General features: G+C 47.2%; 1 protein-coding gene across 1 annotated transcript in view; it reads left to right on the forward strand.

Annotated features, from left to right (window-relative positions):
* PRKX (protein kinase cAMP-dependent X-linked catalytic subunit) overlaps nucleotides 1-6,448 on the forward strand; it is a 38,793-nt gene extending 32,345 nt beyond the window's left edge. The window contains exons 7-9 of the mRNA XM_040460148.1: nucleotides 1,433-1,510; nucleotides 4,026-4,174; nucleotides 5,915-6,448. Coding sequence (XP_040316082.1) covers nucleotides 1,433-1,510; nucleotides 4,026-4,151 — 204 coding nt within the window. The 3' untranslated portion in view covers nucleotides 4,152-4,174; nucleotides 5,915-6,448. The remainder of the gene's footprint in view (nucleotides 1-1,432; nucleotides 1,511-4,025; nucleotides 4,175-5,914) is intronic.
* Nucleotides 6,449-11,391: the final 4,943 nt, after the last annotated feature.

Here is an 11,391-nt window from a genome sequence, read left to right on the forward strand (position 1 = left end):
TCTATCAATCAATCATCTATTTATCTATCCATCATCTATCCTTCCATCTGTCCATCCATCCATCCATCCATCCATGCATCATCTATCAATCAATAATCTATTGATCTGTCATCCATCTATCCATCCATCCATCCATCCATCCATCATCTATTTATCCATTATCTGTGTATGCATCCATCATATCTATTACCACCTATCTATCCATCACCTGTCATCTACCTGTCATGTATCCATCCATCATATCTATCTATCTGTCTGTCTATCTATCTATCTATCTATCTATCCATCCATCCTATCTAACTACCTACCTACCTCTTTACTTATCTCTATCTATATAGTATAATCCGTTACCACCCATAGTAGAGTTTCACTTACTTGAGAGTAAACTTCCAATCTTACTTGCCTTCTCTCCACATCACTCACAGTAACACTCAACAGGTATTTGCTGTTTGACTTAGAAGTGAAGGGAGAGTATTTTTTTCCCAATAGGGAAAGAGGAATGGTTGTCAAAATAATACGATTAGGAAAAAAGTGGAAACAGTTCACATCACCATGTCTTTCCTTTTGTAGATACAGTAATTGAGAGCTTTGTTGTTTGAGGATGAAAAATTGAAAAGGTTAAAAATAAGAGCTTTACACTGTAAAACATTTCACAAACGAAATGTTCCATTCAGATCCACTGGCTTCTTCCCATGTCACAGAACTCGTGTATTTCTCTCTCCGCAGTTTCCAACATTTAATCGATTAAAAAAGTTGCTCTGAGGAGCATAAAAAGGGAGAATAAAGGGAGGGTCGAAGGCCGGACACTTGGGAGGGGTTTTCAGAGGCCATGCTGCCGTCAGTGTCTGCAACGTGGCCATCGGATCACACTTGAGAAACACACAGGCGTTAGCGCACCATTACTAGTCCACAGACACACTAAGACTCTAATTGGAAGGTACTGCTGAGGGGGTGGCTGTTCAAGATCTCTGAAGTTGGACATCGTGGGGTTTGAGTCCTAGTCATGTGACTTAATAGCTTCCCAATACCGAGCCAATTACATCCTTCAGTGAACCTTGGTTCCTATGTCTGTATGATGAGGATACTAAATACCAAAGAAAATCATCAAGATGAACACAGGTGACAGATTCAGAAATGACTCTGTGTCTCTCTCTTTATCTCGGGAGCCTGAGCTGGCATCACACGTTCATGTGTGGTCCAGAAGTTTCTGCTATGAAGGAAAGTGAACAAAACACAAAGGGCTTCATTGACGGGTGTCCCCCTCATAGCGTATGGTCCAGGGACAGTTACTCAAAACATAGCAAACTTTGTGTGTGCGTGCATGTGTGTGCCCGCACGCACTAACCTAAGTACAGTAGACCTTCTCTGGAATATTTTCTTTCCTGCCCTGTCAAAATTCTGTCTGCTGATGGTGTCCCTGTTTCTTCTGAAGAATGGAGCGGAGGACGTGAAAAGACACCGGTGGTTCCGAACTGTGGATTGGGAGGCGGTCCCACAAAGGAAACTGAAGGTACAACATACGTAAGCGGGTGGGTCTCAGCTTGGCGTCTTTTACTTGTTGTCAACAAGGGGCACAGAGTGACCCTGTGACTCGTTTGTTTGTGGCTGACACCTTGTTTAATTTGTATAACAGAGCAGAGCATCTCAAATCGTTAATACAACATCCCAGTTCGGTGTTGAGTCTTAGCGATAAAGAGACCCCTGGAGGTCACAGGTTGAGACCCCTGGCAGTAGATTAGGTGAGGAATATTCTCTAGATCATTCTTTGAACTGTATATATATATATATATATATATACATATATATATACATATATATATGCATATATAAAAATATATGTAATTATAAATATTTAAATAAAATGAAAATAAATAATAATAATAAATAAAGTTAAGTAATTACTTATGTTTTTAATGTTTGTTTATTTCCGAGAGAGAGGGAGAGAGCAAGACAGGGAAGGGCAGAGAGGGAGGGGGGCAGACATCCTGAAGGAGGCTCTGAGCCGACAGCAGAAAACCTGATGCAGCCCTTGAACTCATGAACTGTGAGATCATGAACTGTGAGTTCAGTGCCTTGAACTCATGAACTGTGCAGCCCATGAACTCATGAACCGAAGTCAGATGCTTAACTGACTGAACCACTCAAGCGCCCCTAAACTGAATGTAGTTTTGAAAAAAAAATTTTAAGTTTATTTATTTATTTTTGAGGGAGAGACAGAAAGAGTGACTGGGGAAGGGGCAGAGAGCAAGGGAGAGAGAGAGTCCCAAGGAGGCTCTACGCTGTCAGCATGGAGCCCGATGTGGGGTTCGAACCCACAAACTGCGAGATCATGACCTGAGCCGAAACCAAGAGTCAGACGCTTTACCCACTGAACCACTCAGGAGCCTCCCTAAACTGAATGTACTTTTGACACGACTCCTTAACAGTGACATTCTCAACCTTATACTTCTTGGACTCGATGGAGAGACCTAAAAAATGCTAATGCTTGGCCCCCCAACCCAAAAGCTAACATTCAGCCCAGACCACCAATGTCTCAATGAGCTGCTTTTAACTTTTAAGTATTTTATTTTCTTAACTGACTTATTTTTTCCAATTCAATAAGTAACATATGTTCGTTGTTCAAAAACCAAATAGAGGGGCGCCTCGGTGGCTCAGTCAGTTAGGCATTCTGACTTCACTCAGGTCATGATCTCGTGGTTCATGATTTCGAGCCCCACGTCAGGCTCTGTGCTGACAGCTCAGAGCCTGGAACCTGCTTCCAATTCTGTGTCTCCTTCTCTCTCTGTCCCTCCCCCACTCATGTTGTCTCTGTCTCAAAAATAAACACTAAACAAAAAAAAAAAAAGAAAAAAAAAACCCCAAACCAAATAGATATTAGAAGGTATGCATTGCCATGGCTGAGTGTTAGTCTCTTACTCTATTTCCTCCTAAGCCCCTTGCTTATTTTTTTAAATTCTCATGATTATTTATGTATTTTGATAGAGAGACAGAGACAAAAAGAGAGCTCACGTGCGTGCGCGCACATGGGGGAGGGGCAGAGGGAAAGAGACAGAAAATCCCAAGCAGGCTCCGCCCTGTCAGCTCAGAGCCCTGCGTGGGGCTTGAACCCACGAACCATGAGATCGTGAATTCAGCTGAAATCAAGAGTCAGCCACTTAACCTTCTGAGCCACCCAGGCACCCTTGCCCCTTGCTTATTTTTATAAATAAAGTTTTATTAGTGCACGGCCACATCCCTTCATTCACATTTTTTTTTTAATTTTTTTTTTTTTCAACGTTTATTTATTTTTGGGACAGAGAGAGACAGAGCATGAACGGGGGAGGGGCAGAGAGAGAGGGAGACACAGAATCGGAAACAGGCCCCAGGCTCCGAGCCATCAGCCCAGAGCCCGACGCGGGGCTCGAACTCACGGACCGCGAGATCGTGACCTGGCTGAAGTCGGACGCTTAACCGACTGCGCCACCCAGGCGCCCCTCTTCATTCACATTTTATCTGAGGCTGCCTGACCCTGGAGTGCCAGAGCTGAGCAGTCACAACAGAAATTCTTCAGCTGGCAAAACCAAAAATATTTACTCAGTGGCCCTCTACGGGAAACCTTGGCCGACCTCTGATCCAATGCCGATCACCTCATTTTACCAACGCAGGACTGAGGCTTGACATCTTTCTGGGATTTTCCCAAACTCTGGCCGCTGGACCAGCTACCTCAGAATCCCTGAGACCGCGGCTGGCCTGGGGATCTGCATTTAACAAGCGATCTGGGTGGTTCTCCCTCTAGACTTCAAGGAGCAACTGCCGGGTAGCGTGTTTCCTCTCTTCGTGCCTCAAACTGGCACCGTCTCAGATTCGAAACTTCCCACGTTCGTAAGCAAAGGAAAGACGGCTTGGGTTCTCTGTGCTTCTTATTCTTGTTTTTCAATTCCTCTCCATTTTTACGTAAAGCCATAGACACGCTGCGACGCACGTCCCTTCCCGATGCGCCTTGTTCCTTCCTAACCGTGCCTTTGTGTCTTGCCCGGGCCCCACAGCCACCCATCGTGCCCAAGCTGTGTGGCGAGGGCGATACCTCCAACTTCGAAGCGTATCCCGACAATGACTGGAACGCGGCCCCTCCCGTCTCGCCGAAGGATTTGGAAGTCTTCAAGAATTTCTGAGGACGCGAATCCACACGTGGAAGGTATATCTTCTTCTCCATAATTGCACTCCAGTGAGGTTGACACGTCCCTCATCAAGGGGATGTTGCGTCGACCAAGACAGGGGCTTCCCTCATCCAGTGGGACACGAGCGGGGGAGCAGAACATGACCTGGTCCTTCCAAGCATCAGCTTGTTTAAGAAGCATTCCCCCACCCCCGGCCCCCCGGGGCATGTTACTCAAGGTTACTCAAGGTGTCACCCTTGAGCCCTGCAAGGTGTGTGCGTGCCCGAATGTAGAGATGCATGCCTCCTTTCGTAAAACTCCCTGCGTTCTCGACTTTTCTGGAAGCCCTGAGCTCCACACCACCTTCCCCGTAACACTTACCACATATTTCCAAAAAGGTATTTTTTTTTTTTAGGTCCCTTTTCACCAAAAAGTGATCATACTAGCTTACCCCTCGTATGAAATTGGCTAAGCTCAGTGTGACATTTAGAAGGATGGGTTTTGAGTCTGTCATGTCTTGGAACCTGCGAAGGTCTCTGACTCTGTGTCTGTGGAATGTCTGAGTTTATGGCTTTGCTTCTCACATCAAGGCAAGAAAAATGATGTGAAGGAAGAGAGGCGACATATTGCCAGCGATATGCCTATGTGTTGACTTTCCTTGATTTTCATATTTTTTTTAAAGTTTATTTATTCTGAGACACAGAGAGAGAGAGAGAGAGAGAGAGAGAGAGAAAACATAAGCAGAGGCAGACGCAGAAGAGCAGGCGAATCCCAGGTAGGGTGCGAGCCGACAGTGTAGAGCCTGATGTGGGGCTTGATCCCTGAGATCGTGACCTGAGCCGAAATCAACAATCGGACACTTGACTGACTGAGCCATTCGGGCGCCCCAACATTTTAATCTGTCTCTGTCATTTTGGACACGGGGTGGAACAGAGATCCGGCATTTTCCGCGCTCAGTCATCAGGGGTGAGTCTCCGTGCAGGAAGGTATTTCTTTGGGAGACGAAATGGTCTGCCACGGATGAGAGGCAGGCTCAGGGTGAATACTGCCCTCCAGAGCTGACTGATAACTGTATGTCTTAACTGTTCATCTTTGCGAGTTCCTTCTCCATGTTTTTTAGCCCAAGGAAGACGATGTTAGGACAGCTGGAAGGGAGATACCTCATACTTGAGCTTTTATTTGACCTCAGAATAAAATGTGTTCTGTCTAACTGGAAGGTTCTATGGTGAAGCCCACCAAGACAGGATCGAGATTTGCTTGTGAAATCCATGTGATCTATATGCATGACACCATCATATCACATTTGAGACCCACCTGTAAAAGAATGCTTAGTTTGGGGGCACCCGGGGGGCTCAGTCGGTTCAGCGTCTGACTTTAGCTCAGGTCATGATCTCACCGCTTGTGGGTTCAAGCCCCGCCCCGGGCTCTATGCTGACAGCTCGGAGCCTGGAACCTGCTTCGGATTCTGTGTCTCTCTCTCTCTCTGCCCCTCCTTCTCTCACGCTCTCTCTTTCTCTCTCTCTCTCAAAAATAAATAAACAGTAAACAATTTTTTTATAAAAAGACTGCTTAGTTTTGTTGTGTTTTGTTTTATTAAGCATCTCACACCCCTTACGATCCCTGCTTGTGGATGTTTGGAATAAGAATTTCATTGAAAAAGTTTCCTCCTGTGTGTGCGTATCGTTGAGTTCCTTTTGAGTTATTGCTGTTATTACAAAATTGACCCCGTTATTTTGCAAACTAACCAAATCCTTTATCTTGTCTCCTGGGAGAAACAGGACGATTTGAACCTGCCGGGGACACTGATTGCTCAGAAGAAGGGTCGTCTACGCGGGATAAGGACGTTTCCGTATTTCTATATATCTGGATGTATATAAAGAGCCTGGAGACCCGTAGAAAGTCATGGACCTGGCCTTATTTAAACAACTGGAAATCTACTGCACAGTAGGAACTTTCGGAAAATTGTTTGGTTGTAGATTTTGTCTTCTCTCTTAGTGCGATGAACCTACTGTGATATCTTGGTTTTCCTCCCAGACTTCACTTTATAAGTTTGAACTCAACGTGTTCCGCCGTCACCACAGATGGCGTGCGTGTGCGTGTGTGCGCGTGTGTAAAAAGACTGTATGAGTGGCGTGCAAATCGTGCGTTGATGTCCATGTTCGTACTTGGCACAGCCTGTGATTTTTATTTTTCGAGTCGCTCTTTCAAGAATCTGTTTCCTTGGGGACAAAACCTAAAACGGATACGGTGTGTGCATTTTGTGTCGTCTTCTGTGCATTTCGTAGGTTGTGAAGAAAATTTCGTGTGGTGGGTCCGCGTCTCGTCTTTAGTGCGTCATACCTGGTGACGTTAGCTCTTGAAACCAGAAGGGCAGAGACACATCTAGCAACACGGTGAAAAGGCAGATGTGGAGTGGTCCACACTGAGGGTGTTGCTAGATGTGGTTCTTCCCAGGACACGGGACGCGCAAAGACGTCCTCGGGGTCCGTGCTGTCCGTGATCCATGACCTTCTGCCCTGTGTTTCCGCTTCCTGATTCTGAACTTTGCTGTACGGACCTCACGGGATTGCCCGTTCCCCCCTGGCTGTGAGTGCTCTGGAAACGCAGCGCTCCTCACCTCTGTCCGTGTGACTGGTCGTAGGGCTCAACCAGGACCTTCTGCTGCAGGGATGTCTGTGCACTTAACTAGTAGGTTCCAGAGCCTAGGGCGACGCCAGAGGACACCTCCACAGACATCCAAGACCCCTCTGTACCCTTCCTTTCTTCCCATGCTCGCCTGGAAACATCCGTGTCCTCGGGCAGCCAGGAGGGGAGCTGTGCATACCCTGGGAGGTGTGTTGGAGAATGTGGGTGTGGGGCGAGGGTCGCCTGAGGACCCTCTCAAGGTTTCTGCAGCTCAGGTCTTCTTGAGTCACCTGCTGGGTCTGCACCATCAGAGACACTTTTCCAGTGCTGCGCTTGCGAAAGCCTTTCCTGTGCATGGAACCACTCTTCTCATTTTTTTTTAATGTTTATTTATTTTTGAGAGATCAAGTGTGAGCGGGTAGGGGCAGAGAGGGGGAGACAGAAGGAGGCTCCAGGCTCCAGGCTCCAGGCTGAGCTGTCAGCACAGAGCCTGATGTGGAGCTCGAACCCACGAACCGTGGGATCATGACCTGAACCGAATTGGGACGCTTAGCCAACTGAGCCACCCAGGCGCCCCCTCCGACCCCTTCTACAGCTACATCTACGGGTGTAACGACCTGCCCTGTGGGGAAGTCAGGCATTTTTCTGAAGCAGCAAAGTGTCAGAGGCCATGCAGTGGTCTTTCAGGTCTGGCCAGATGCCACTCACACGCCCAGGAGTCCGGGGCTGTTGGTACTTGAATGTAGAGTGAACAGCACATAAAAAAGCTTTTAAAAGACCGTGAAATTCAAGGCGTCCAGCGTGTCCCCCTTTCCCGTAAATGACCTGCTCTTCAGGTAGACCTCCGATGAGAAGGTCAGAGCGAGTACAAGATTTAGCAAAATAAACTCTTTATAATGACGAACTCGACAATTCTTTTCAAAGGGTGTTTCAAAGTGGTGCTTTCAGTCTGTGCTGAGTGATCCCCGTCCTATTTGGACAAAGGAGAGGGTCCAGAATGGGCCCCACATCCAGTGGATCCGAAACTATTTCACCATTGAATGTTCCAAAACGGAATCAACAAAGTCACTTTGTACGCTCCGATATAAACCCCCAAGGGAGAGCAGAGATCTCGCCTTCTCTGACGTATAAAAATAAGTTATTATTATTATTATTTTGGAGCTTTGTGCTTAAGAGAAATAAAAATAAATGAAACACCTTTCTTGAACACGATGAAACATTGTGCGGAGATACATGGACCCATACGCCTATTTTGGGGTTTCGTGCTCACCGTCCCGGATTTAATATCTGGCATGACAATTGCATCAAGGTAGCACGGAACGCATCGCCTTAGTTTTGGACACAAAAACGACCCAACGTTGGAACGCTTGGATCACACGGTTCTTTAAAAACATTGTCATCCGCCATCAGCCATGCAAAACAAATTAAAAATTAAAAGGAATTCCAAGAATACCAGATGGTGTTAAGCTCAGTCTTGCCATTTCAATATTCCAAGTGGCACAAGCCATGTGTTAACTGCCCGTGGCTGGGCTGTAAATGAAGCAGGGTGATGTCATACAGACACTGGCTTAATCAAAATGAGTCCCAACCCCCCGGGACCGTCACTATATATAACTGAAAAATAGTTTACTTGGTGGGGGGCACTCTCAAATCTTCAGGGATCAGATCAAATATCCGTGTGCAAAAAAAAAAAAAAAAAAAAAAGCTGTGAAAAAACGTCATGGAAATGTTCGCAAAATTCGCACCAGAAACAAAACTGTACAGTCCTTTTGTCCTATGCAATTTTATGACTTGGCAATATTTTCTGAAATACAAGCACCGTTAAAAAAGCATCCTCAGGAAATGAATGTTTCGCAAAGAAGTACGTAGGGGTGGGTGTCGTTTTTTTTCTTTTTTTTTTTTTCTAAGGGGATGGTCACCAGCCCGCCTGGATACACATCTTCAAAACTGAGAAGGTGATAAAGTCGCAACTGGCCGTGACCGCATATCCTACATATTGTTTGACGACATCCAGCCCTTCTTGCAGAACACAGGTGGGAACCCTCTGTGTCATGCACAGATCTGTTGAGGCAAGGGCCACATCGTGGTTTCTGAGGCTGGAGTCAAGACGCGTCGAAAGAGAGCCCAACTCAACGTGTCAGCCGCGTGCCCCGCTCACACCATCGTGAGGCTCTCGCATCGCTCTCCCCACCCCTGCCCAGCCACCTGTGAGTAAGCATCTGCTGCCCTGCTGTGTTTCACTCTCTCCGCTCTACTCAAAGGCTCCCGTGGGTGTTCCCACCCCCAGAATCCCCAGTACCCCAGTCGCGTCATGTGGGACGCATTGGCCCTTTCTCCGTATGACCTGAGTTGCCTCTGGATTTTGGACCACTTTAACTGTGAAAATATGAATCCGTGCCCTCACCTAAAGACCCCAGCGCCCCACCCCGTGGGTCCCCAGGGCTGCCCCCGCCCCGGGAGCATGTCACGCCGAGTCCCGTCCCACGATGACCTCAAAATTGTCATCCCACCTACGTGGTTATCGTAGTGTGGGAGAAGTACTCGGTTGGATTTTGTTTTTCCGGCCAGTTGATTTTACATCCGGAAACAAATAGGTTCACAGAAGCCCGTGATGGCTCCCACGGCGGGGATCCCGGCATGGGAGGCTTGAGTTCTTTGCCCGGAGGTCCGTCCACCAAGTGTGGGTTTCGTCGGCGTGGGGCCAGTCCTGTGTGCCGTGTGTCCCATTTTCTCACGGAAGTGAGAAGATCCTTCTCATGATGCCACCTTTAGGGGGCGACATCCACCTACCAAAACCAAGAAGACAAGCACACGACCGCTGGTGTTAATGATGCGTGTGGGCAGTTTGGTGTGTGTGTGTGTGTGCGTGTCTGTGTGTGTGCGTGTCTCAGTGGCGGTGGAGGGCAGGACATGAGTTTTCAGCAAGCGTTGCGTGTTCCTATGGAGTCTGCTTTTTGCATCCCAGGGAACAGACCTTCACAGTAGAAGGCAAGTCCTGTGTCACAGTTCCCTATAAATTACTGTGTTGTAACCCGTTCTGTTGCACTACCATGGGATCTTCCGTGGTCGGCCCCTGTGTTTAGAGTAACGGGGAGAAAGTGTCGTTCCGTGGGTGCTTTAGCTGGTGGGAGCTGTGGCCTTCTGACGCTCAGCGCGCCTTGCGCTCTGAGATGGGTTTTCAGCTCTGGGTGACGACTGTAGCTTCCTTCTCTCTTGCGCTGCGCTTAACGGGGCCACCTGGCTGGGTCGCCCGCGCATCGCGGGGTCCCCGTGGCGGTCCAGTGGGGTGGCCGCAGACACGAGACGGAGTGCCTTTGCGGGTGCGGTGCGCCCCGGCGAGCCAGCACGGGGATTCCTGGGTGGGGGTGGGGAGGGTCACGCAGCTTTCCCCGTGGAGAAAGAAAATCGCCTGTCGCTAATCCTTTCAAATCTTGCACAATGAAAATCACTGTGATTTGTATATATACCCTAGGAAAATTTTACTGCTGCCTAATTTATGTAATAATACTATTCATTCCAGGATTGTTTAATAAAACTTTGTATCTTTTAAGGAGTCTGCTTCTGGTCTGCTTTTTCCATTTACAGAATAAGTTTTTCTATATTCGTCTAGTTCAGGGGCCAGCCCTGGCTCTTTTTCAATTCAACTTTTAATTTTTTTATTGAGGTATAATTGACATACGACACTATTTAGTTTCGGGTGTACGACATAAAGATTGGGTGCCCACATATATTGCAGAAATGATCACCACAGTAGGTGTAGCCAACATCCATCACCACACATACTTACAAACTTATTTTTCCTGTGTGGACAACTTTTAAATTCTGTTTTCTTAGCAACTTGCAAATACACGATACAGTATTATTGTATCATTTTTTTGCAAAGGACCAGATGCTAAATGTTTTCAGCATTACAGGGCACACTGTGTCTGTGAGAGAGCGCGAAAGCTTCCCTAGACAATATGTGTTCCAATGAAGTTTTATTAAAACAAAGCACTGTTCAGGGGCCGGATCTGTTGTTCAGGCCACCCTTTGCCAGATTCTTACCTGGTGCTTGAGAGTGACCGTGCACATTGCCTTTGCCGCTTGTTAAAAATGTGCCTCCGTCATCGTTATCAACAAATACGTTATTTGATTGCACGTTCCCTCTACTCACGTGGCCTGACCCTTGCTGCTTGGTAAAAACATCCTGCCTTCATCACTGAAGCCCACTCGTGTATAGTTGATAACACTGATGTCACTTGCAGCCGGGGAGCAGAATGTCGTGACCAACTGAGGGTCACACAGAAGCCTGTTTACCGGGTGACCAAGCTTGTGCACCCCTCTCGTGGAGACCCCTTGGAAGTGGGAATCTTTCAGGGACAGGCAGGCCAACGTAGACTCTGGTTCCACATATTCCGGCCTGGGACTGTTCCAGAATTTCTGTAGTCACTGCATACTGTGTTCATGCAAGTCTCACCGTCCTTTTGCATTTTTGTGAGAAGGATCCGATAACCTTGTCCCCAGAACGTTAAGGAAAACTTAGGTGCTTCTGTGTCACATCTCTTTTTGCCATTCATTCATCGTTACCGTATCTTGGTTGTTGTGAATAAATAGTGCAGCAGTGAACAGAGCTGTGCACACATTTCTTTGA

This window comes from Herpailurus yagouaroundi, unplaced genomic scaffold (assembly GCF_014898765.1).
Source record: "Herpailurus yagouaroundi ecotype Mexico unplaced genomic scaffold, PumYag 248, whole genome shotgun sequence".
NCBI lineage: Eukaryota > Metazoa > Chordata > Mammalia > Carnivora > Felidae > Herpailurus > Herpailurus yagouaroundi.